Source organism: Phaenicophaeus curvirostris, chromosome 12 (assembly GCF_032191515.1).
Source record: "Phaenicophaeus curvirostris isolate KB17595 chromosome 12, BPBGC_Pcur_1.0, whole genome shotgun sequence".
Classification (NCBI taxonomy): domain Eukaryota; kingdom Metazoa; phylum Chordata; class Aves; order Cuculiformes; family Cuculidae; genus Phaenicophaeus; species Phaenicophaeus curvirostris.
Window position 1 is genome coordinate 660,918 of NC_091403.1, and position 26,336 is coordinate 687,253.

Below are 26,336 nucleotides of genomic sequence, written 5' to 3' on the forward strand. Positions count from 1 at the left end.
GTTAGTGCTTAATGCATCACTGAATTGCTAGGAACTAACTCCCTCTCTTGCCGGCAGCACAGATTTGTTAACTGCATTGCAGAACTGGCGTAGCCCACCTCAAAAGGTTTTATTTCCCCTAACACCACTTCCCAATAAATTAAGCATTCATCACATCTTGCTTATTCTTTGCTCTAATCAGACTCATGTCACTGCTCTGTTTATTTAGTTACCAGCGTTTGGCCTGAAGCATTAAGCTCTGGGTTTGTCGGAGCTGCGCAGCTGATCCCCATTCGTGCTGTTGAGGATCAGAGTTAATCCTCCAGTTCTCCCAGTCAGATGGGTTGTCAGCCCGGCCAGTGACCCGGTGTGGGTTGCAGGCTGGAAGATCTCTCACCCACGAGACACACCTACTCCACTGAAACAAACTCTCCTGTTTCCCACTAAGTGACCTAGAACCTCTCATTTATTCTCCCTTTGTCCCTCCTCACTCCTCCTCAGCCAGGCTCCACCTTGCCCTTTCCATGGCTCCCTTCCACCCTTACGAGCCATTCCCCTCCACAACAACCCCCGTGTCAATCGTGGCCTTTGTTCAGTGGTTGGTACCATCCTCCTGGATGGACTGGAGGGGCTGCCAGGTCACCGCCTTCCCCCCCAGCGCTGCCGGCAGGTTGGAGCTCTCAGACACGTTGGAGAAGTGGGGCCGGCAGGTAGTTGTGGCCGAGTGGTGAAGGCGATGGACTAGAAATCCATTGGGGTTTCCCCGCGCAGGTTCGAATCCTGCCAACTACGCGGCGCGGTCCCTTTTGGGCGGCGTGGAGGGACCTCGCGGGGCAGGGTGGCACTCAAAGCCCACAGAGCCCAGGGATGCAGCAAAACCACCCCCTTGCCCTCCACGAGGAGGGAAGTGCTGCTCCCATCCCACTCCCTGGATACAAGACCTGGACCAGGTCCTGGCCCTCGCTGGGAATGGCGAAAGCCTGCGTGGGTGGTGCGGCATCTGCAGGGAAATGGAACCCCCTGAGAGGCCAGAGACCCCAGGGTGACAAACACCTGGTGACCCTGCAGGGCTTGTCCCTGCGGCTGCTCCTGGTGGGTGGGAGCTGCAAAGGTGCTCGCTGCTATACAACTTGCCTGAAGGCACAAATGCTACGCAAGATGATGTATTTTTCGCCTCAGACTTGATGTGACCTGGAGACCCAATCTAAACTGGCTGTCGCCTGCTGGGAACATGGAGTACGGATGAGGGAAAGATGAGGAGATTAGCCTTAGGAAGCTGGGTATGTAAGCACAGCCTCAGTGCATGTTCAGATTCCCCTGATCATAGAATCATGGAACAGTTTGGGTTGGAAGGGACCTTAAACCCATCCAGTTCTGCCCCCTGCCACAGGCAGGGACACCTTCCATGGGATCAAGTTGCTCGAAGCCCCATCCGACCTGGCCTTGAACTGTTTGTGCTTGGGATTGCCCCAACCCCGGTGTAGGACCTTGCACCCGGCCCTGGTTGGTTCTGCACGCTCCCACCTGTGCTGCTCTCCCTGCGTCTCCTCTGCCGGGTTCTGCAGGCTCTGGGGCGTGGATGGGACAGGGAACCTGAGGACACGAGCACAAACACGGAGGCGTCAGCGCTGCTGCCTCGCCCATCGCCTTCGCCAACAGGATCCACCAGCCCAGCCTGCCCGGAGCGGGTCTGAGACTCCTGGCAGGGTCTGAGGCTGCTGAGCGCCCAACCCTGTCCAGGGGAGCCCGGGAGCCTCCTCCAGCCCCGGCAGCAGCTCGGGCACCCCGAGGAAGGCTCTGCCTGACTGCCGGGCCGGGCTGCACCGGGAGCGAGGACACGCTGGGAGCCGGGGGAGCACAGCAGGGACAGGGCAAGGTGTCGCCACCAATTCTAGAGCCGCAGCCCCCAGGGAGCTGCATTTGTGGGCAGGGTTGGGCCCTCCTGAGCTCGCCGGAGAGCAGCTCCTCTGCGCCTGCAAAGCGCCGCGGCTGCCCCTCTCTCCAGGGCTCCTTCAGTGCCCGCAGAGCCGGCTGGGGCGCTGGCAGAGATGGTCCCCGTGCGGGCGCTGTGCAGGAGAGGTGGGAGAAGGAGGGAGCGAGGCCCTGGCCCTGGCCAGGCGGTGCGGTTCTGCGCTGAGAGGTGGTTGTTGGTGTGGGTGCTGCGAGGGCAGGGGGAGCGTGGGGAGCGCTGGTGCCGGCAGAGCCAGGGGGCGAGCGGCAGGGCTGGGGGAGCAGAGTGGCGCAGCGGGAGCGTGCTGGGCCCATAACCCAGAGGTCGATGGATCGAAACCATCCTCTGCTAATGCTTTTTCTTCCTCCCTGATGCATCTCAGCCACTGCCTCTCCCCTCCATCCTTCAGCAAGCCTTCCCTGCCCTGCTCTGCTCCTGCTCTCTGAGCACCCGTGGCCTCCCTGTCCCTCAGCCCCTTCTCTCGGCCAATGCCACCTTCTTTCTCCTTTCCCCGCTCAGCACCCAAACTGCAGTGACGGATGGGATCCACCCAATCCACCCAAACCCTTTCCATGGTGATGGAGTCCAGCACCCAGCCTGCCGTGGGGTGAACGAGGCCACCTCCCAGCCTGCTGTGGAGTGAAGGACACCAGCTGCAACCCTGCAGGGGTGTGAAGGACTCCATCCCCAGCCTTGCCGCCAGATAAAGGACTCCGGTTCCCAGCATGCCGCCAGGCTGAAGAGGGAAATTCTTGAGACTTTGATTTAGCAGCAACTTACAAGTTATTGAGGTGGATCACAAAAGTAAATTAGCTACTATCTATTAACACTCAATCATCAGTTGGTCGACAAAGTAATTCTAAACCGTCCAGAATGATTGGCTAGAACTGAATCAAAAACTTTACTGGAGATTCAAAACTGGCAAGGGTCATTGCACCGGATCTTATCCATCCTGCTGCTCAAGCATACATTTCGTTTATGGACTTCAGGATACCCAGCAGCAGATTAACCAAATTTTATCTTCCGTCGTGGAACTGGACAGGGTGTCTTGCCCGCGTGTGTTGGCTGTGAGGTCGGTGCAGCCGCCCCTGCTGGGTTCATCCCCATCTTCACCAGGATCCAGTCTCGGAAGTGCTGCGTGGAGGTGTAGACCCCCGGCCGACGGACCCTGGCACAGCCTGTTCCCCAGCTGGTCAGTCCCACCAGCCAGAAGTGGTCCGAATGGCGCTTTTTGCACATGAGAGGACCCCCGCTGTCCCCCTGCAGCAGAGGAGAGAGGATTGTGGGTGCTGGGGGGCCTCCGGCAGCATGAGGGCCGGCTCCCCCTCTCCCAGCAGCTGCCAGAGCTGTGTTCCCTCCACAGAAGGGCTCTGCTCCGCTGCAGGAGCTGGCAGAACCCGCTCTGGGAGGGTGTCTCTGGGTTTTCTCTCCTCTCTGCACGGCGTGACCCTGGCTGTGCGGCAGAGGGATGTTCCAGGATTGGCCCCTGGACCTGAGGGCGGCCAGGACCGCTGGGTGGGTTTTCTGGGCAGAGCCTGGAAGATGGGGAAGGGGAGGTGAGCCCCACGAGCAGTGGGATGGTTTGCGTGGCTGTGCCGGGGCTGCTGGTGCTGCTGGGACCTGACTCGTCGCCTGCTCCTACCTGACAGGTGTCGATGCCGCCCTGCGGGTATCCCGCACACAGGTTGTGGGGGTGGATGGCCCCGCGGTACCACCCGCTGCTGTTGCAAACGCGGGTGTCGGTGAGGGGCACCTGGGCCTCCTGCAGCACGTGGGAGGTTAAGGCTGTGGACACAGACAGAAATGAACATCCAGCGGCGCGTTGCCAGCTCTCCTCCTGCCCTGCCTGGGGTCGGCTTTGCCTCCGGAGAGGATTGTGCCGGTGTATCCCTCCCGTCTCGCCCTGGGGAATGGGGCAGGACCACCCCTCCAGGGGCAGACGCTGCCTCTCGCCCCTGCTGCCGGGACGCCCAACCCACCGCCCCAGGGTGCCAAGTGAGCGCTGGGGACACGAGCACTTTTGGGGAACTCACATTCCTCGTCGGTGGCGCCCCAGCCGCTGACGTAGCAGGGCGCGAGCTGCGACACTCGGATCGAGGCGTCAGGCAGGCAGGCGAGCTGCACGTGGGAGCTGCACCGGACGGGCTGGTCCAGCTCCAGCAGGGCAATGTCGTTCCTCTGCGAGGTGCTGTTGTATTGTTCATGAACAACGAGCCGCTTTATGCTCCGTACTTGAGCCTCGGGGCCCAGTTGGGTCAGATCGGTGGCACCGGCCACCACACGCCACATCTCGGTGCTCCTGGAAGGCAAATGGAGAGCGGGGTGGGAGGGGGCACAGCCACGCGCTGCAGCAGCCCAGCAGTTCCCCGCTTTCTCCTTTCCAGGTGGGAGAGGAAAGCAGCGCTACGGAGCGACGAACATGGGGCTGGAGGCTGCCAGCGTCGCAGGGGAGTCCCTGTTCTCAGCAACTCCTTACGTGGTCCCGATGAAGCAGTGGGCGGCCGTGAGGACCCACTGTGTGCCGATGAGGCTCCCTCCGCAGACGTGCCCCGTGCCGGCTGCCCAGGGGCTCTGGATGCTGACGATCCAGGGCCAGGCGCCCGGCTGGGCATCTCTGCCCCCGACGACACGCGATGTGCCAGAATCATAATCCATGGGCCGGTGTCCGCAGGTCCTGTGGAAACCAGAGGCTCGTGAGTGCCCTGCCGGGTGCCTGGCCACCGCTGGGGCTGAAGCTCGGCCGCCTTCCCTCACGATGCGGCCAGGGAACGCCGTGGGGCGGGCGGGCATCCCCCCCTGCCTCAGCTTCAGCCCCGCAGAGGAGCTGTGCCAGCCCTGGGGAGCCGTGTTGTGGCCACGAGGGACCAGCGGGCGCCCTGCAGGGATCCCCGCAGCCCGGGACACTCACTCGCAGGTGTCCCCCGTGCCCTGCACGGGCCGGCACAGGGCCAGCAGCACGAGGACGAGGAGGACGCTCATGCTTCCAGCAAGACGTGGCACAGCGACAGGCGAGGGCTTCTTGCCACCAGGCAGCAGCCAACAGATGCCCGCGGCGCTGGCGCTGCCGGCGATGCCCTTGGCCTCGGGATGAAGTCACAAAGACGTGGGCTGCGGGCGCCTGGCACGGTGAGCTCGGGGCAGGGGGGCAACTCGGGACGTTCCAAGCAGAAGGGGAGGCAGGAGCTGGGGTCGGACGCCCCTGACAGACCCACCGAATGGCGGGTGACGGGGGGCAGCCGCCTCACAGGTGGCAGCGAGCAGGGAAATGCCACACACGGCGGCACGGCCTCTCTGGGAAGGGCGCTGCCACCCTGCTCCTGCAGCCGGGCCCCACCACGTCCTTCCCCCGGAGCATCCAGGACAGGGCTCCTACAGCTTCTCCGCTTAACACATCGCTGGTTTCAAAACGGAGTTTTTGCAATGTGTGTTTTCAGTCTTACACTGCGGCTTTTGTCTGCTCACTTCAGAAATCCTAAGTTCCTAATGCAGTAGTTTGGTTTCTACTTTGGGTGTCAACTACCTCAAAGCTACTGATGACAGCAATAAATGATGCGATGACTCAGTTCCTTTTCAGATCTAACTTTTCTTTAAAGATTGTGAGGCACTGGGCTTGTGAGAATTAATGGAGAAGTTTTGCTGCAGCTGCTTTGTATGTTGAATTATCTCATCGTATAAAGCTGTCTTGTAAGATGTAGCTGGCTTCGGTGAGGAGATAACCTGAAGGGAGTGCCTGGATGTGGGTGGGTAAGTGGAAAAAAAAACCAAAACCAAACAACATTGTTTGATTTACACGGTTCTTTGTCTGAAGTCCTGGGCTGCAGGGAGGGAGGGATCCAGCCCCTCGGTGCCTCTCTGGGAGACCTCGTCCGGAGCGCTGTGTCCAGTGCTGGAATCCTCAGCGAAAGGAGGACATGGAGCTGTGGGAGCGAGGCCAGAGGAGGCCACGGGGATGATGTGAGGGCTGGAGAACCTCCTGTACGAGGACAGGCTGGGAGAGATGGGGCTGTTCACCCTGGAGAAGAGAAGGGAGACCTTAGAGCAGCTTCCAGTGCTGAAAGGGGCTGCAGGAGAGCTGTGAGGGACTGTTTATGAAGGCTTGTGGTGACAGGATGAGGGGCGATGGGTATAAACTGGAGAGGAGCAGGTTGAGGCTGGACATGAAGTAGGATTTTTTCACAGAGAGTGTGGGGAGGCCCCGGCACGGGCTGCTCCCTCTCGCGGCCGCCAGGGGGCGCTGCAGTGGGGGAGGCGAAGGGGGGGGTATGTGTGCCGGAGGGCGGCGATCCCTCTCTCTGCCGGCAGGGGGCGCTGCAGTAGGGGAGGCGGGGGGTTCTGTGCGTCGGAACGCGGCGATCCCTCTCTCTGCCGGCAGGGGGCGCCGTGCTGGGCGGCGCGCGGGGGGGGGCTGCACTGGGCGGGGCGATGCCGCTTGGTGCCGGCAGGAGGCGCTGCGCGTCGCGTCGCGGGGCGGGGCGCGCGGCTGCGCTTTGCGGGTGCCGTAAAGCGGCGCGGGGTGTCGCGCGGGGCGGGAGCGGCGGGGGCTGCGCAGCTCCGGGACGCCGCCCGGTCGGTGCCGTGTCCGGGCCCGGCGGGGCTCTCGGCCGGGTGCGGCCCCTCGGCCAGGTACGGGTCTCGGCGGGCGCCGCCGGGGCGCCCCGCGGCTCGGTGACGCACAAAGCGCCGCCGCGGGGCCGGTCGCCGGGAGCCCGTCGGGGGTGGTCGCTCCGCCGCGCCGGTTCGCTCCGGGGGCGGCGCGGGGCTCCGGCTCCTCGCCCGGGGCAGGAAAACAAGTCGTCGTGCGGCGGGTTCGCCTGCTCGGCGGCGGAGGTGGGTGCGGGCCGGGCTCGGCGCCGCGGGTCCCGCAGCACCGGGGGGTCCGGGCGTCGCTGGGGCCCGTGATTCAGCGGCCGGGGCCCCGCCGGGCGGCGCGGGAGCGTTTGCTCGGTTTGGGTAAGCTCCTCCGGGGCTCGGAACGGGTTTGTGAGCGCCTAGGCGAGGCCCGGCTGCTTCAGCTGGTTAAAGGGACCCTTGCTCGGGGCTCCCCGAAGGACGTAGCGGGGGAGGATCCTGCCGGATCGGTTCAACTTTAGGTGATCTAGAGGGACGTGGCCCTGCCCGGCGCGGGGGGTTGGAGCTCGATGGTCTTTGACCTCCCTTCCAACCCAAACTAATCTCTGATGCTGTGGTTTTAATGTGATCCCTATAGAAACACATCTTAGCAAAAAAAATAAATAAGGATTGACCCCCTGGCATGGAGACCTAGGTGGCATTTATCATATATCTGTGTATATAAACTAATAATGCCTGTTTTATAAGCTAATAAGGGAAAGCTCTGTGTTCAGGTGGTGAAATCAGGCCTTGTGTTGTCCTTGTAACCAGCAGAAAATTCCAAAGACGGATTAATTCTGGATACTTACATTTCTGAGGAAAATTAATCCTCAAAGAATTGGAATATTTTGTCACTCTTTAAAACAGAGATTAAGGCTTCTTATAGTTAACAAACCTGTGGTCCTTGCTATGAAAATAGCTTTCCATCAATTTAAATGGTTTTACACTTTTTTGTTTGTTTTTTATTTTTTGGTAGAGGGTCTGTGTGATGGGGGTGAAAAAAAACCAACAAAAAACTGTTAGCTGAGAATATTGCCGGCCCATATTTGCAGTCTTGCTGATGTGCAGGGGCTGATAGGGAAAGATGTGGTGTGGGTTCATTTGATAAAGAGAACGTCTGGTCACCTGTGTGGTGCTGTCATCCACAGTGTGAATGGCCTATTGAATTCATAAGACGGGGAAGACTGTGTGCACGTTCTGCATTTCACTTTAGTTAAATAAAAGTGTATAAGACACCAAGCTTCCTGTTTTAAGAACTCTTGAAGCCTTGTGTATTTAAACATTTATTTATTTTTATTGATGGTTAAAGTCCTGGCAGCTACAGCTGCAGTTTTGTCTAGTGTTGGGAGCGGGGGGGGTGAACACCAGCTCTTGGTATTCCTGCCGGTTTCATGTGTCCTTTCAAAATCTGGATGTGGGGATGCTCTGACCTTTCAGAAATACCTCTTTTAGGAAACAGTGGCTTTTGTGGAAGTGTGTTAAGAATGTATCTGAAGGTATTGGTGACCTGTACTTTATCTTCAAATTAGTAACTTTGTAGGCCTAGGTAACCAGATCAGTTTTAACCATCTTGCAGTTGAGGTGGCATGTTGCAACAACATTCAGTTGGCCTTTTTTTTGGGCTATTGCCTTCTTTTTTTTTTCCTAAGATAGAGGTTCTTCTGTTTCAGCTGTGCGTATTTCCTCTAATGGTGAGGACATTCTTTTGAGAATATATGGGTAATAGTGCTCTCCTCCCTAGCTCATGAACTATGGAAGCTTGGATGTCAGGCAGTTGAAAAATGGGGAAAAAATTACTAGGGGGGATGGGATGGGGAACGGGCTGCTTTAATTCTCATGTAAACAATGGGGATAATACAGAGGGATGGATTTACCATAGGGAGATGTTGTATAAAGGCTTCCCCGCAGCTCTACTAATGTACAACCTCCTTTAGGCCAGTTTTACGACCAGCCCTGCAGTGCTTTAGCTGTTTGCACGTCAGTGAGACTAAGAAGAGATCCAGAAATGTGTACGTTGAGTAGTGTCTTATGGGACGCACGTACAACAGGGGTAGGATAATTACTCCCAGGCACAGTCTCCTAAACTGTGTCAGTGTAAGAGACAGTGATCAGCTGCTTCCAAAGTCTGCAGTGCTCTAAAGAGAAACGCAAAGTAGACCTGCCGCCAAAGCCTTACACTGGTGAACTTCCTTCAGGATTAAGTTTGCATCAGTGTTTTTCTTGATGGGCTGATCTCAAGCCTAACAGAGACCCGTAACAGAAAACAGGGGAAGGAAGAAAGGAAAAAGTTTCTTTCACCAACCCAAAATTTCTCCAACAAGATTTGGGTATTTTATATAGTTCATGCTATTTGGAAAAGTAACTACTGTGAATTTGAGTGATGTCTTCTTTATTAAATGTTTGCCAAGTGAAATCTGAGAAGGCGAGAGACTTCCTTCTGTATTTCTTTGCCAATAAAGCGCAATCCTAATACTTGGCTGTTGTCAAGTAAAATGTTTGCTTTTACTCTCTGCCATTTGGCTCTACTGGGTGAAGAGTGGGGAGTCTGCTGCACTGTCCTTACCTCTTAAACTGGAAAATGTACTCATTTTAATATCTGAAAAGTCCCCTACCTCTCACAGTTTTCCTGAAGAACAGCATAAAACTGTCTTAATGGTTTATTTTGTAATTCTCACTTGGAAGGTTATTGTTAGCAGCTGCAGCAAAGACCGTGTCTTACTTTGCTCCTCAAAGCCTTGACAAGAAGCATTGGCAAAATGACACTACATTAAGAACGGTTACACGTACCTCAAAGGTCAAGACTGCCAGGGCGACTAAGAAATGAATTTTGTAATTATTTTTGATGGCTGTGTAACTCTGCACTTCCCTGGCTGTCTCTGAAAACAGTACTCTTGAAGTTAGTTGAAGTGGAATCCCTACTTAAGATCTTAAGCTCCAATGAAAAAGTGTATTTTGTCATTCTTTTATGAAGCTACAACTCCTTATTCCCTAGTTCGCTGCTGTTATGTTTGTCTTGGAGTTCACTGAAGCCAAAACCTTCCTGATTGCCAAATCATAATGCTTATGTCTTAAAACTGTGATTTACTTACTGTTAATGTAGCTAACCGAGCTTAAGCCTAGGACAGAGCAAAGAAGTGTCTAGACTGAAGAATGTGCTTCTGAATACTGTGATTGTCAAATCCACCTGCTTGTGTCCGTTGTGCGAAGGCACACAGATTCCTTGCCCTGGTGGGTGCGTGCTAACGCTTCCCTGATGCTCGACGGATGCTAGGATTTCTGTAGGTGCCTTATGGTCCTGGACTGCTTCTTCGTGTGTTGCGGGAGAGCTAACTCGTTCATAGGACTCTAGGCAGAATTGCGCTTAGCCTGTCAACTCCTCTCACTGAGGCACTTCCAGCTGCGCATGCTCTGTGCATTCCGGCTGTTCAGCTGGAGCCAGGCCATAGATCCGATCCGAGGGAAGGTCTGTTTGTAGCTGTCCCGTACTGGGTTCTGTTAGAAGGTGTGAGATGGACACTTGGAGTAGCCTCTCCCTAAGAGCACAGTGGTGGTAACATGGTGTAACAGAGGCATTCTGTAGGTGGCCTGACATTTCTGTAGCAAGATAATTACTTTAGTGGTCTGTATTGGCTTACTCATGAGGAAACAAACCTCGAAGGTCTTGGGGATTTTTTTTTGGAGATAAAATGAAGAGACTTTGCTGATCCAGAGGATGGAAAATGTTGGTTACAGTGCTCCATAGTGCAGTTACGATGGTGTGACTTATCTTTGAGATGGCTTTGCAAAGGTTAGTAAGAATAGTACTGTACTTGAAATAATGTTTTACTCTAAGAGTAAACTTTCCAAACCAGTGCTGGCTCCAAGAATTGGCTGCAAGGGGTGTGTAAGCTGCCTGTGTTGCAGTGGCTCAGGTAACTGCAGCGCCCCTCTAAAAGCACAGAGGAGCTCTTTTGCCTGGCTTGGGTGTGTCTTTGGGAGACCGTAGGTAAGAGCCCATCTCCAGAACATTACCATGAAGTTGGTAACTAATACTACTTGTGTTATATGGAAATACTGTACCTTTCTGCAGGGCAAAAGAGAAGTATTCTGCTTGGAGAGTTCTCGGATAATTTTGTCGTTCTAAAACTGGAGTATCTGTCATCGCTGTGGCTGCATTAAAGCAAACAAAGGAAACACAGTGGTTTGTAATGGTATTTCATATTGACCTGTGAATAAAGATGTGTTTAAGGCTACGTAATATCGAAGCAAAAGAATTGGTATTGGATTACCTTCTGATTGTTGCTCTTTTATAAAAATGCTTAGGTCTTTCACTGCCAATTGCTTTGTTTCCCATCAAAGATTACAAGGCCAACATGCAGCCTGCTAATATTTAGTTGATAAAGCAAGCTTTAAAAGAATATATTGTGTCTCACAAAGTGGTGAAAATGAAGAATAGTGTAATAAAGTTTCAAAATCTGATTGCGCTTGTTTTACTGATAGTGGAACTGAATATTGGATATTTGTGTTCTTGCTACTTACTCTGCATTGTACAGGTTGTCCCTGCTTGAAATGAATAGGGCATGACTGCCTCTTTTAGGCTAACGAGTGGGTTTTTTCCCATGAACTGCTCAGCCAGTTCTTTATTTTTGTTGGAGCAGGGCACGATAACACTGAGATTTGATCTTCATGGGATTGTGTTGGGGGTGCAGCTTCTCAAATGGATTCAAGTCCTTTGTCAACCTCCATTGCTTCAGGGTCATGTGTGAATCGGTCTTGTTTGTCTCTCTGCCTTTGAGAAAGAGAAGTAGTAGTACTTACGTTATCTCACTTTTGCTGAAGTCTTGTACGTATTTTACAAGCTTTTTCATTATCATGTCTCTTGGTCTCCTGGTTCTGAGCCTTGCTGAGAGAATAAAAATGTATCTTCCTAATGAGAGGAGAGAAATGGCTGCTGGTGTTCCAAAGTACAGCTTGTGTGAGACTTTGATTCACTGGTCCATTCTTTGAGCTCGATAGCCGTGTTTGCCAGTTCAAAAAAAAAAAAAAGGACTATGGTAGGAATGCTGTACTCAACCTAAGATTTCTTTGTGCGTGCCTGACCTCAGCAGTGAAGTTGTCTCATGAAAACAACAATACCAGCATTAGCTTGTCAGAGTAAAAATAACACTAAAAGTAAAATCTGATAAAAGCCACATATTAGGGGAGTGAATTCATTTTAAGTTAATGGTGAGTTCAGTGAACATGAGCGTTAGGACTGAATTAAGGAACTACAAATGCAGCTAATGAAAACCTCCTTTCTGAGACGATCTTAAATATGCTTTTGACTGATATCATTCTAAATACAGGCACTTGGGTTGGGTACATACATGGTCTAAGATGGCACAGAATTTCTATGGAACTGCTGTGTTCTTTCTGAAATTATGGTGACCATATGTTCCAGAAGCTCTTGGTTGTCTTGAGAGCTGTCATACTGGGAAGAATTCTTGCCTGCACTGGCCTCTAGGCTCAACCCTACTGGGCACCCGAGTTATCTGTAAGCGTGTTTAGGATCTGAGTGGTGGCGCATGCACCCACCACCAGACAAAGGGAAATGACTGTGTTTGTAAAGAGAGAGGAACAGAAACTGAAGATGAGGAAAATGAGGAAATAGGCTACTGACTGCTTTGTAGAATAAGTTGGGTTTTTTCAATGTTTTTCATCAGGTTGGCTAGAAGAAACCAATTTGGCTAGCTGGGTTTAGGCATGTGTATTATGCTAACAGGACAGAGACCAGTAATTTGGGGTTATATAATAAGCATGTGCTTAAGACAGGCATTTTCTGCCAAGTGGTTGGCTGGCCGTGTGTCAAAGCGCTGTGCGCGTACTGTAGCCGAGCTTGAGAGAGGTGATCCACGTGCTTTTGGACATCTAGAAAAGAGATTGCTTCTTGATGGTGAAGGGAGTTGACTGTATTGTAAAATGTACCTGAAAATACATTTTCAAAGTACCAATGTATTCATCATCATACATTATATGTATTCATCAGCCGAGTTTACATCATCATTTTGAGTTAATATTGTGTAATGAACCACTTCACTGTTTTACGGTGCTTTTAATGCTATCATACTTTTTGATCGCTAGTAATGGAATTAATTCTTAATGACAAAATGCTTTGCTCGATCTTATAATTAAAATGTATTCTGCTTTTATATGTGATCATTAACTTCTCTACTGTTAGGGTATTGAACTTTGAGCTTTTTTTTGACTTAGCAATTTCAAGGGACTTCCCCCAGTTTGCATGAATTTTCTTGTGCTGCTTGGCATGATTAATGTCAAAGGTCTTTAATTTGTGACATGAATGGAGAAAAGTCATGTACACTTCATCTTTACAAATTGAGCCATGCACTTTAGAGGGGAACTGAGAATAGCTATTTATACTTTCCAGGTAACAAGCGTTGAATCTTCACTTAAAATGGCTTAAAAGAGGGTACTATCCTATTTTTCCTTTCAAAGTCTTAAGTCTGTAAGTTAAAAGGCAAGCAAATGTTTTGATTAGGAAGGAGGAACATGATGCTCATTGAGCTTCCTTACTGCATCTTGCTGCTTTTTTTAAAAAGCTGCTGAGCACTACTTTTAATTAGAGGGAGATTTTATAGGATCTTCTAAATGTCTAACAGCAGATGATCTCATTCTAAGGAGTCTTAATTATTTGAGTGATATTTTTGTAGTTCCTCTTAAACTTTGTCTTCTGTGTAGAAGCGTTGGACATGCATGTCGTGCAGGTATTTCTTATGCCCGACTGCTGAAAATAACAATGGCCTGGAATCTAGTTAAATGGTATGTTCTTCTTCCAGCTTCTGTCTTTCTTTGGTCATATCTTTTGTTTGAAGTTCTGCAATAGCATTTCTAAATAGTGAAGGAATGGATTATTTGTCATTACTGATTGCTGCCATCCGCTTCAAAAATATACTCACGTTTAAGCTGTTGTGTAATTTTGAACTGGAAGCCAGCAGCTCTCCTGTGAGTAAGCAGTCCTTCGGGTCCTGTGTTGGTTGGCAAAGAAAGAAGAGTTCTTGATTAGTTGGGGCCCTGCAAGCTTTCCATGTTTTCAAGAGTGCAAATGTACAAAATGTTTGAATCTGAGTTAACTGGCTGTTATATCTAGGCTGCTTGTTGGAATAAACCTAAGCTAGTGAATAGTGCTTCAAGTGCACTAATTTTCACCATGTGGTGGTTTAGGGGGTTTGTCATCTTACAGTAGCCTGAGGTGTCTCAAAGTCTAAACTTTAATGCTTTAAGGTTTTTTTTGCTCTAACTTAAATAGCTCTATGTGTATTTCAGCACAGCAGCCTCTATGCTGCAATAAACAGAGCTTCTACACAGATAATCACGTTCAGAATGCAGAACCTACATACTGATGGAGATTTCCACACTAGAGTTTAAGAATAAAAGGGGGAGTGGAACCAAAACACTCCAGCGAGCAGAATGGAGTCCTTTGTAAACCAGCCCCTGATTGTGCTCTCGTGATGAGAAAATGTTCAGATTTTTCTTTCTTAAGAAAGCTTCAGAATTAAATAAAATTGTCCCCTTAGTTTATAATATTAAAAGGACTGGAAACTGTTGTGTATAGGCTAGGCATGTAGTACATAATATTAAGTTACGACTGTGTTTGAAAACAATAAGCTCTCTAAATAAATTAACTTTTTTTCCCTAAATCAAAATATTTTGTGTTTTTTTTAAAAAAACAAACTTGTGATAAAATAGAGGGCTATTGTGGGAGGGGCTGGCTTGCTTTGGAGCCACAGCAAAGATCGACTGAGTGTTGCATTTCTGTAAAACAGAGGTGCATACATAACAGACCAAAAGTATTGCCTTAAGGTGACCTTGTGAGGCTAAGGAAAAGGCTGTGCGCTGCCTGTTCTCTGTGTGCTTGTAACAGGTTTGAATTCTGATTTCCTGTTCTTGTTAAAAATTTTATAAAATGGAAATCTCAATCTTAATTTTTCCAAGGAAAGACAGTGCATGTATGTGAAGGTTAAGTACGTGCATAGGGAGGAGCGTGAGAGCTGGTATTTTCCTTGGGAGCTGTCAGGAGCCGAAAAGGGTAGAAATTGTAATTGCACAGCTTTAATAGAAGCTTCTTTGTTTGCTGGGTGCACTATTTATGTGCTTAGTGTTTATTTCAGGGTGTTTTTTTTCCAATTTTGCAGCTTCTTTTTTTCAGTCCTAGAGAAGAGGGTAGCCTTATACAGTGGATTCCACTGAAACTTATTGCAGGTTGGAGATGGATCTATTATTTTAAAGAAACCTCTGTTAATAAATGGATTTCTGTTACTTTACTCCAAAATAGTTAGGGTCAAAATCCCTCCTGTTTGATTCCTTTTCATGTCAGAAAATAACCATGAATTCTAAGTGATTTTTATCGTTAAGCTGTCACTGTACTGTACCATGTATTATGTTCAAGGTATTTACTATCCATGTAAACAGCTACAGGGAAGATGTAGGCCTTATTTAAGCATGCAGTGTAGTTGATGGCAAAATATTAGATCTGTTAAGCTGAAACTTTGGTAACTTCTATAAGCAGTAGCCTGTAAAACTCTAACGCTTAAGCATCGGTAAAGCAGACATGTCCGTATGTTTTGCTGCAACTTACAGGGATATTTGCTCTGTGAAAGTGATGGTGTTTTTGCTGGCTATAAGAACTTCCCTTAATTCAAAATTACATTGTGAAGCAGTATTCTTAATATTATTAAACAGTTGTACTTCAGTTACTACTGTTCTGCCTTTCTTACTGCAGGGGTAATCTTAGCAGGAAATGGCTTTTCTCTTATGTCAATCTGATGCTTCTTTTTCTTGATGCGTATCTATTTTTGTTTCTAGGCCTTTCTTAAAACTTTCCATGTCTAAATGGACTCCTGAATGTAATATAGTTTATACTCTAAAAGCGGATATGAAGAGTGAAGTTCCTTCTGATGCACCAAAGAGACAGGAGAGCCTGAAGGGGATCCTCTTGAACCCTGAGCCTATTGGGGCAGCCAAAAGCTTCCCTGCAGAAGTTGAGATGATTGCTAGTAAGGTAGGGAATGAGTTCTCTCACTTATGTGGTGATTCTCAAAAGCAGAAGGACATGAATGGCAACCGTACAGACCAAGACAAAAGTATTGTGGTGCGAAAAAAACGCAAGAGCCAGCAGGCTGGTCCTTCCTATACTCAAAACTGTCCTGATAAAGAAAACCAAGGAATCTTAGGATTAAGACAGCATCTAGAAACACAAAGTGAAGACAATGATTCTTCTTTTAGTGACTGTATCTCTTCGCCGTCGTCTAGCCTACATTTTGGAGACTCTGACACAGTAACATCTGATGAAGAAAAAGATGCTCCTGTCAGACACCCTCAGGCAGTGCTGAATAATGCAAGTAGAACTCACAGCGCAAGGTCACAAAAGTGGCCTCGGACTGAGGCAGACTCGGTGCCTGGGTTATTAATGAAAAGGCCCTGCTTTCACAGCAGTTCTTTAAGAAGACTTCCATATAGGAAGAGATTTGTGAAAACAAGTTCATCACAGCGGACACAGAACCAAAAAGAACGAATTTTAATGCAGAGGAAAAAGCGGGAAGTTTTAGCTCGAAGAAAGTATGCTTTGCTCCCCAGCTCTAGCAGTTCCAGTGAGAATGATCTAAGTAGTGAATCTTCTTCCAGTTCATCGACTGAAGGGGAGGAAGACCTGTTTGTGTCACCTGGTGAAAACCACCAGAACAGTACAGCTGTTCCTTCAGGTAAAACTAAATTCCTGAGGTTTTTATTAATGAGCTTACATCATATACAACATGCTTTTTTTAATAAGTGCTCTGGAGCAGTAGTATTTTCTGTGTTTATAGAAGTTATGCTACAAATAGACTTACTGCAAATAATGCTATCGTTACACCAGGAATTCTTGATGGGAAAAGTACATTTAGAGCTTTTAGTAAAAGTACAACAGATCTAGAATTCTTTACCTTTTACGTTAAAGTTAGTGGTTTCTGAACAATGTACTGGAAGGTTACTGAATCTGATTAGCCACATGCTGTGAAGTTGTTCCATTTTCTTTTTAGCTGTTAAATTCTATTAAAAGATTTAGTTATTACAGCTTTGTTACCTGATTGTGGGAATAACAATTCTGTCTGACTTCAGAATGTAGAAATAACTGCTGATACATAATTAACTGCACTTAACAGTTCAAAAAAAAAAAAAAAGGAAAAAACACTGTGGTCATTGCAATAAAAGCCTGAATTACGATTCAGTTGCACATAGCTTTAGTGGTACAGTAGTAAGAGAAAAATCTAAGGCCTGAAGGCAAAGTATTGTATACAGGGTCCAACACAAAAAAAAGAGACTAGCCCTAGAGTTCAAGAGCCAAGAGTGGGAGAGGAGGGACAGAGAGATGGTTATGGAGTGTGTTCTAACCTGTCACAGTGAGACAAGGCTCAGCTCAGTTGCTTCACTCAGTACAAGTGGATGTGTGTTCAAATACAGGTGTTTTCTTACCCATGGTCACAAAGTGTTGGTGTGCACCAGCCCACAGTGCTTTATATGTGGAGGAGTTTTTAGCTGTAACATCACTGTGCTTCAGCACCTAATTTTTTTTTTGGTAGAAGATATGGAAGCAAAACTGACGTAGATCCTCAGCAGCCTTTCAGAAAATATTCTGTGGAATTGCTTTGGATGTTGGCAACACCACATGCAGTGTATCAGCTCAGAGGGGAACTATTTTCAGGGTGATTGTAGCTGATTTTCTTAATTTGCTAAATGAAGAGTTACAGGCACAGTGTCATTTTTTGTGTGGGACCTTGTATATACCAAATGTTTTACCTAGGTAAGCTCAATGCATTAATCTTGCAGTTGATTTACGTAGATGTTTCTCAAGGATGTCTTGACACAGTGTTTGAGAGCATGCTTGAATGCTTGGAGTGGGGTTTGGGGTTTTTTTGGTTGTGCAATTTTGTTGTTTGTTTGGTTTTCCATCTACCAGTTTTCTGGGACTTCCTTTCATCTTACATTTGCCAAGTGAAAGGCAGGCCCAAAACTGAGACCAGTCACATTTGTGATGATAATGCTGTGCCTTCTGTTTATCATTTCAGCTTTTTAGAGAGCGTGGGGAAGTAGATGCATGGAACAGAGCGTAGCGTTTATCTGTGCAACCATGGGCTTTGCCTAGTGACAAATGTGTTTCAGAATGTGAAACCGTATCTCAGACTGTGCTGGTCATTCCTCTCAGAACAAAATAACAAGATACAAGGACAGGCTTAAAAAAAAATTGTGTATGTGTTCTTATTAGGGCTGGAGTTCTGCTTGAACAGAACAGCATTAAAGACTAGATTATTGCTTGTTATCCATTGTGGCAGAAAATTTGTGTGTTGTTCTTTAATTTACTGTTTAAATACAAGAGGTGAAATTTGTAGTGCAAAAATTTTACATGGTGCTAGGGCTGCATAAATAACTCAAACAGAATTATTATTACACAGCCTTAATTATCTTCACGTGTATTTGTGGGGACAGAAATGTAATTCTTTAAACATAGAAAAGTTATACTTGATAGGCATGTTCTAGCATATTGAAGGGTATGGTTTGTAAATAACTGATGCATAGGGCTATGTGCACATTCATATTAAAAAAGAATTCGGGGAAACTGTTAACACTTCTGTTTCCAAGTTAGTAGTTTCTTCTCATTTGCTGAGAGGGTGGAGTTTCACAAACTGTAAAATGCTGTAGGACCTCTCTTTCTGCACAGACCATCATGCAACGATGAAACTGGTATATGGATGAGAACATACAGGTTGTGGCCTCTTACGCACCCGTCTATTTCTAATCATGCTAAACATTTTCAAAGAGAGAATTTTCAATTTTTTTTGTCTACTTGAACGGTTAAAACCTACACCCATGGTTTTTTAACACTAACTCAATAAATACCGCTTCTGTGCTTTTATTTCCCTTGAAGTGTAGAACAAGTATTTCTGTAGCGTGGCTTTCCGTAGGCATTTCAAAAGAATCTTTTTGGAGAGAGACCTCTTTAAAAATTGATGTAATGATCAGTGAGTATTCAAGTTGTTCAGGCGACTTCTGATAATTCAGCGATTCACTATGTTATTTTGATGATAGGAAGACTGGAACTTGCAGTTTGTTTCATCTGGTTATGTGGAAAAGTAAGTGCATTGTCCAAGGGCTTAATTTTTATACTACTTGAAAAGCATTCTTAATTTATGAAATTATGCTTATTCTCAGGTCATGAATGAAAAATCAATTAGGTCTGCACCAGTTAAATTTAGATTAAAATACTGACATCAGCTGTAACTGAAATAAGGTGTGCTTTAAAGAATTTGTATCGTCGTGGCTGTACTTCTAGGCAAAAGCTTGCTGGGAGGCAATTCTAATAGAGTATGTGAATACTGCGTTTTTTTTTCTAGCGTAAATATGTTGATGGGAAGGTTTTGAGAATTTTATTTGCATTGCAGATAACATAGGAAGTTAAGTAGACTTCCTTTGTAGAAGTATCCTATTTTTAGTAAGATAAAATTATGATTAACACTGTCTGTAGCTTTTTTCTGTTAGATAAGGCTTTTCTAGTTATGAAGTTAATTGGGACAGGAATGGGGACAGCTGGGAAAATAGCTATGCAACTTTTCTGTGTAGTGTGCAAGCACGATGGTGTTTGTATGAGGAAAGGCTTGTATTGCTAGTAATGCTACACTAGCCTGTTAATGTTAGAGAAGAATTATTTTTCCTCTAGATTGACATGTGAAGGTTACACGTGCATCTGCTGAAATTACAGAATATACTGAAGGACAAAGAACTTCTGGTAAGAATGAGGCCTGCAGCATATGTGTAAAAGTTCTAGAGGACAGACTTAAAGGAGGAGGAGGAGGAGGATAATAATAATACAAAAAGTAAATAAAATTTAAAAAGATAGTTATAACTGAAGCTTAAATAAGCAGGCATCAAAGTGATGTGCTTAGTCTTGTAGCCTATTTAATAGCCATTTGTATTAAGGATACGTCACAAAATCCTTCTTTGGTTTCAGTGTTGATGTTTATCTACAGATACAGTGGTTTTAAAGGACCAGTAAATTTAATTAGTGTATGCTGTTCTGGAAAATATTGCTCTCTGATTATTGTGAGAAATTAAAGCAACAGATCACTTTAAACAAATGAGCATTTGATAGCTTAGTTCTTGTAGTTAATAAAATTAACTACTCTATTTTTGGACAATTATATGAATGAAGATGTTGGGGAGCAGGGTGTTTGTTTGTTTCAGCAAAATGCTTTAGAAAAGCATTTACCAGAAAAAAAACGAAACACTACATAGGGTTTTTCCTCCTTTTCTTTTTCTATCAGGGCTTCAGCTATTCCTGTGGTGAAACTTAGTGCTTTGGGAGTGGGGGGTTATTGAACAAGTACAAAATCCTAACAGCTGGATTTCCCAAGTGCTTGCTGTAAAAGGCAGTTGTCCTCATTAAATTGGGGATGATCAGGTGAAGCTGATGAAAGAGGCAGAGTTGAGAGTTCAAGGACAACCTAAACTGTTTAAGGACACAGTTACAGGTGAAGGTGCAAGTGCTTTCAGGGTTACATGTTCTAACCTGGGTGTTGGTCAGGTGGTTTTAATTGAAATTCTGGGCTTGCAGCTAAAATGCCTGCAAGCAGCAGCATTTTTGCTGTGAAACACGTTTTGATTCTGTGTTTTGTTTAGGTAGCTCAGAAGCTTTTCTCTAATGCTTGGAAGACCTGTATACACACCTAGAGAGAGAATAGTCTTTTGACTTTACTTGTCAAAGGTCACAGCGTTTCAACTTGTACTGTAATTGCATCTCTTTAATGTTGTAATGCATTTTTTTTTATGTCCTTGCACAGGTATTTGATTTTCAGTTTGGTTTTAAAGGGCTGGGGGTGCCATTTGGAGACAGCCAATCTGTGGAGGGAAATCTGGCAAAAGGTAAAATTAGAACAGGTCTTTAGCCTCACATACTCTGATTTGGCATTAAAGTTGAATCCCAGGAAATGGGAAAGTCGCATTATTAAAAAAAACAAACCAAAACTGGGTAGGATTTTCCATTGTCAGAAATTGTTCACCTAATAGCACTTAAAATTCCTTCAGGGTTTGAAATACTGCTTTATATTTTGGAGCAGCTAGTGCTAGCCAGGCCTTGCCTCTTCGCTTAGAATATAATGCTGATCAGAAGCTGTTTGAGTTTTTGTTCAAAGCTACTTAGAATGATAAGACTGAGTTTATTCACTGCTTTCCTATTCATTCCTCTAATGTATTTGTCATTTCTCTCCCAGAAATGTTGAATATAGACATTCAGTATTTTGAAAGCCAGAGGCTGGTGAAAATGTTAAACATGCAACTTCATGTTCAGATTATTTTAACAGGTTCAAGATAAACATATATTAAGTGTAAATGAGCTGCTAATTGTTAGAGTTGATTATTTTTCAGTTACTTAACCCTTTCTAAAACTACAGCATGTGCTCCTTTTCTCACAGTAACTGACGCAGCTCATCATTTGGAGCTTTATCACAGTCACATTAGTAGAAAAAAAGTGAGTGCATATCCTTTCTACCGTGCCTCTTTCTAGAGAGGGGCTGGGGAAGAACTGGGAAATGGAGAGGAAGAAAGCACTTGGCTTTGTGAGCAGTCTGCGTTGACTACTTGCTCTATCTATCTGCTGTGAATTGAAGCTTTAGACAGCTACAGTTATAAGGTAGCATGGAATTCACTTCAACGCTTCCCTGTATCTGTTGCAGTTTTCTGTGCTGAAAAGCTGCTACTTGGAGTGTTACTGGTAGGACTAAAGTTTATGTGCTTGGCTAGGAGCAGTCAGCAGAGTTTTGGATTACCCGGTGTTAGCATGACGTGAGTTGGACAAGATCCCCTAAATTCTGGTTGTTAACTGTCTTTCCCACCAGGGTGCAGGCTTCTAAGCAGTTTGTATGTTCTTGAAAATTTCTCCCATTATGCACAACTGTTGGAAAGTATATTCTAAATAGGTGGCAGGGACAGAAAAGTTGTCTTCTAACCTAGTGTCACCTGACTGAGGGGACAGACAGGTCCTTCTAGGAGTTCTCAGCTGAATGATGACAGAATTAAAAATAAAGCTTTATTTTCTTAGCAGCATGTTATGCTTAGAACAGTACTGCATTTCTACAAGCAGAATCACTGTACTACGTTCTATAATAGCATAATAGAGAATTGATAGACAGCTTAACATATAATTCCTAATCTCCTGGACCCCCTGCAGACCAGGTCAAATCTTAATATTACATTTAGTATTTCAACTGGTCTATATGTGGTTTGCTGTATCGGTATAACAATCATAATCTATACTCAAAAACCATATAAAAGAATAAGAGTTACTCACTCAGTCCTCAGAGGAAGCAGATGATGGTGGGGCGTCCCTGGCCACCAGCGGGTCATGATTCTCGCTGTCTAGCAGCAGTTCCCATTTAGTAATGGCTTGATTTATAGACAGCACTCTGTGCACCGCTGTGCTTCCCTGTTCTGCGATGGGATCAACACCACCTGGTTGGCCGGGTGCCTGGGACCTCAAGGCCAGCGAAGAGGGGAGTATTTGTCCTGGCACACAGGAATCTTGAGGTTGATAGGGAGGGGAAGAAGAAATTTGTTTGGTTTGTTTACTTGGTCCACAGGACCTTCAGAGCCTGAGAATGGAGGGAAAGGGAACGAATACGTGACCTGCTCGGTCACAGAGAATGGCTGCTTGCCTCATAAAATCATACTCCTGGGCATCAGGAGCAGGGGTGCTGGTCGCACCTAGTTCAGGAGGTTTGAAAGTCGAACAAAGTAGTACTCATTAACACCAGTATGATCGTATTTTCTGTTTCAAGCTGAGTTACTAACCAAGTAGTTGTCTTGAACTCATCAGCACAAGATGCTGTAGCGGCACACGATGTCAGCAAGCTCATAAAAGGGTTAGACACGCTTACTGTCTAATAGACAAGAAAATGCTCTCTGGCATCTGTAGCATTGTTGAGGTTGCTGAGTGGTGGGAGAGGTTTCAGTTAGAGACTGTAGCCTGGATTTTCTACCCTCTCTGTATGGATATGCCTGCTGCAGCTGGCAGAGAGAGCAGGGACCTCAGCAGGCCCTGGGGCTGATCCAGTGAAAGCTTGGAACGCGGTCATCTCTGTCCCTAGAACTTGACTGCTTACTTTCAATCTCTTTTCACTTATGGCTTGGTCAGACTGTCTCATATGAAATTGTGTTTTGTAAGACTCCTTCACTCTTTTACATTTAGTATTTCAAGTAGTTAAACCCCATGTTAATTGCAAAATAAATGTAAAATACCTCCAGGAAGGACAATGGTCAGCCAAACATAAGTTCGGATATTATACCAGTGTTATATATGCCCTTTATGGGGTACTTGTGTTGACGATTGATTAATCTGAGTTGTGCCATGATCTTTCAGAGTTAAGTAGTAGGATCATTATATATATTATACACAGACTATAATTATATATATTAAAATGTAATACTGTGTGAAGCTTAGTCTCTTGCTTATAACTTCTGAACTATGTAGGTATTTGATTTTGAAAGCTGCTTCCCAGAACTACATTTGCTCTGTCCATAGCACCTAGCAGTTATAGTTCTGAAATAATCTTACAGCTTTCTGGGGAAAAGCTATCCTCATTTACTGATCTAAATATTGGACTACGAAGTATTTTATTATTTAAAAGTTATAGTCTGCTTAATAAAGTACTTTAATCTGACATCTACTCTCTTTGTGATGTAGGGCCTGGAGGAGGAAGTGTTTTGTTTTTTGAGGGGTGATTATAGTTTTGAACATGTTCGAATTTGAGTTCAAGTCAATGTAGTTTCCCCCTTCTCTAGGCTAGCTGAGTTCTAGGTTTCTACATAAAACAGGCTTTTAAAAGAGAGGGGAGAAGCCTCTCTAAAGTTATTGATTATTACTGATCATTAGTCATGTACGACACCTATTACTAACTGCTGTTAATGGCTCTGAATTGCTGGGATATAGAAAACTGGCAAACTAAAATTTGGTGTTTTGCCTGCACTATAAAATATTTATGGGTGTGAGTAGAGGAAAAAAACCAAATTCAGTGGAAACTAATAAAATTCTCATTTTTATTTTCAGTACAAGTTCTGGGTTTGACTGTCTTATTTAAAATGAAGAACAAGCCTTTCAGTGGTAGCCCAAAGGCTAATTTAGTCGCAAACAACTCGAGTATAATTCTCTTGCTATGTTTTGTTATTCAGGAGATGACAGAGAGAAGTAGTGCATACCTGCAGGAGGATAATTTTCTGTTTTATAGCCATAGGCATTATGCTGAGAGTAGTACAAAATACCTCTCAGATCTGCATTACTGTTTTGCTGCCAGCAGTCTAGTGACTCTCCTTGAAAGGAAGTTACCTTCAAAAAGTATAGGATTAGTGTAGGAACACTCTAATGATACAGATTCAGCTGTTCTCTTAAGGGTTCTGTCGTTTAGATGATACCTTGATGAAGTAGGTATTCATATTTTTACTTCAAGCAAAATCAAATTCCAGACAGAAGATATCCTGGTCTGTGACTGGCATGTGCATAAAAGCAGATAAATGAAGTGTGCCTTGTCATAGTGGACTGCATAAAAACATCCCATGTAGTGGACCACAGACTGAAAAGTAATACTGAAAAGTTTATAGAGCATTTTACTGTCTGGTATATTTCTGGATTTGTATTTTTTTTGTTTGTTTTATTATGGATTTTTCCTTGACTATTGGTGCGTTTTGTTAATTGTGCAGTGCCTTAGAACTGGACTTTATTGAAATACCAAATTCTGTTGGTTTTACGCTCTTCCTAAGAAGTTTACTTTGCAGCTGGGTAGATACAGTCTAGTCCCATGTAGGTGTAAAGACCTTGAAGATAAAGACCAGCTGTTTACTGCTAGCGCATAGCCCTGGATTCTCCAGATAGCTCCCAAGAGTACATCTGTGGTAAATATTTGAGGCATGCAAGTGCCTCAAAACTCACTCCAGCAAATATTTTTAGAAACAATGTAGCAAAACCTCTGAAAATCCATTTGTTCTATTTCAGCACTTCAGTCATCTTGCTGAAGAAAGTTCCCTTCTCCTCTATAGGGTTGGGCACTCTTAAAATTCAAGTTTTAAAATACTCCAGCTGATGCACCAGTGAAGTTTGCAGTCAGACACTAACTTAACTTGCAACGTTAGATTATGTGGCACTGCAAAACATTGTAGCTCTGCTAGGATTAGGCTTGGAGTAATTCAAATCAGCAGACTTGAATTTTAGGTGCGTTTGGCAGAAAATATATCTTTTTTTTTAGCTTTCATCCCACAGAACATTAAAAAAGACATCTTAAACTTCACTGGTTCTTTAGTATCAGGGCAGTTTTAATTCTTAATCATCTTGTAAATGAAATGCTGTAATGTTGGGATAAATCCCTTATATATGGACTTGCTGAAGTTGCAGGGGGCTCTCCTTGCCAGCTGCGTTGGTGCTCATGGGCTGCAGGCACTCTGTTCCTGTTGGCCTGCCAAGGACTCTGTCCTCCGACACCTCATTTTGACAGATTATTTCACTTGTTTTTGTTTTAGCACTGTCCTTTGCTCTGCTTTGTCCAAATCAGAATACAACAATGTGGTTTTGTTTGTGATGTTTCAAAATCTGTGTTCTCTTGTGGTAATGTTTGAGGACAGGCAAGGAAGAAACAGTAAATCCTATTAATGGTGAAAGATCGGGTTTTCATAGCACTTAGTACTCCCGGCTCTATGGTGAGTGCCTGGCTGTGGAAGAGCTGCTTGATGAGGATTACGGACATTACTTCAGTGTTGCCTGTGTTACTGAAGTTCTGCTAATCACCTGACTTCTGATTGTTCAGATATAATGTAATGAAAGCAGTTTGTAATGGCTGATTGTCTAATTGTTCTCCAAACCACAGCAACATTCTTGAAATAAGTGAGGTTCAAATAAATATCCTTTTCCACTTAGTGTGCTTCTAATAGCACTCACTTGAAAGCTCTTTTAAATAAAAAGGAGGTGCGAAGCTGTGTATTATCATAACTTATATTCATAATTTTCTCCTAGCAACATAATCTTACTAAATGCCTTACAAGTATTCACATAGTTTAGAGGAGGGTTTTTTTCTGCTTTGTTTTGAAGAAAGTGTATTATTGGCTCCATGTGTAGGAAAGCACTTTGTGGGATGAAAACCCCGTCAGTTTGTGGTTTTGATTTGAGAGGGTGCTATTAGAAATCATGAGCAGTAGGAAATACCGTAAAGTTGAACTACGTCTACACTATGTGCTACTTATAGCAGCTTTGACTTCTTTCCTAAAGATTTTCTTTATTATTTTGGGAGTCGTAAAACCTGCTGATCAGGCAACAGTCCTGATGATTTCTACAGTCTGACTTGTGTGGCCTCTAAAAAGACCTTGACAAAAGATTTGCTTAAAAAAAAAATTTAAAAAATTAAGTAGAATTCTCAAACCATGACAAAGTTGAGTACCTGAATCGTGTAGGTATTCTGTTGAGAATTTCCTCTGGTTTTCAGGAGATAAGCTTGTGTCAGAGTTTAGCTAGAGATGCATGCTAGAATTGCAGGGCATATGGTTTTTCCTTGAGGAGGTGCTGTTTATTTTGAGAAGCAGTGAGATCATACTTAAGCCTAAATTTTCCTGCTTTTGCACCTGTCATAAATTTCAATAGATATTGAGCCCGAGGATGTGTGGACTCCCAGGAGTGCTTTCAAGCGTACTCGTAGTTCAGAGAAGTGCATGCTTAGGAGCACAGATATAGAGGAATAACAGTTGGGTTTCTTTCTAACTGACCTTT

General features: G+C 45.5%; 2 protein-coding genes and 2 non-coding genes across 10 annotated transcripts in view; 3 read left to right on the forward strand and 1 right to left on the reverse strand.

The window, feature by feature from the left end:
• The first annotated feature begins 689 nt into the window (after positions 1-689).
• TRNAS-AGA (transfer RNA serine (anticodon AGA)) lies at positions 690-771 on the forward strand. Its single transcript has one exon. It is a non-coding gene; the product is annotated as a tRNA-Ser (tRNA).
• A 1,438-nt stretch (positions 772-2,209) lies between these two features.
• Positions 2,210-2,281, forward strand: TRNAM-CAU (transfer RNA methionine (anticodon CAU)). The gene has a single exon. It is a non-coding gene; the product is annotated as a tRNA-Met (tRNA).
• A 654-nt stretch (positions 2,282-2,935) lies between these two features.
• LOC138725805 (acrosin-like) lies at positions 2,936-5,315 on the reverse strand. The gene is made up of 5 exons (XM_069867032.1): positions 4,839-5,315; positions 4,407-4,604; positions 3,964-4,229; positions 3,573-3,715; positions 2,936-3,190 (listed from the first exon to the last, which is right to left on the reverse strand). The coding sequence occupies exons 1-5, from the start codon at positions 4,907-4,909 to the stop codon at positions 2,936-2,938; spliced, it is 933 nt and encodes a 310-aa protein (XP_069723133.1). The 5' UTR covers positions 4,910-5,315.
• Positions 5,316-6,482: 1,167 nt separating this feature from the next.
• RNF111 (ring finger protein 111) overlaps positions 6,483-26,336 on the forward strand; it is a 41,489-nt gene continuing 21,635 nt past the window's right edge. For 4 of the 7 annotated variants that reach the window (XM_069867233.1, XM_069867235.1, XM_069867234.1 and 1 more), the window contains exons 1-2: positions 13,828-13,972; positions 15,377-16,272. In XM_069867233.1, the coding sequence (XP_069723334.1) occupies positions 13,914-13,972; positions 15,377-16,272 (955 nt within the window). In that variant the 5' untranslated portion in view covers positions 13,828-13,913. Of the gene's footprint in view, positions 6,554-13,826; positions 13,973-15,376; positions 16,273-26,336 lie in introns of those variants that run through there. The other 3 variants (XM_069867238.1, XM_069867239.1, XM_069867237.1) reach the window with 2 other exon arrangements.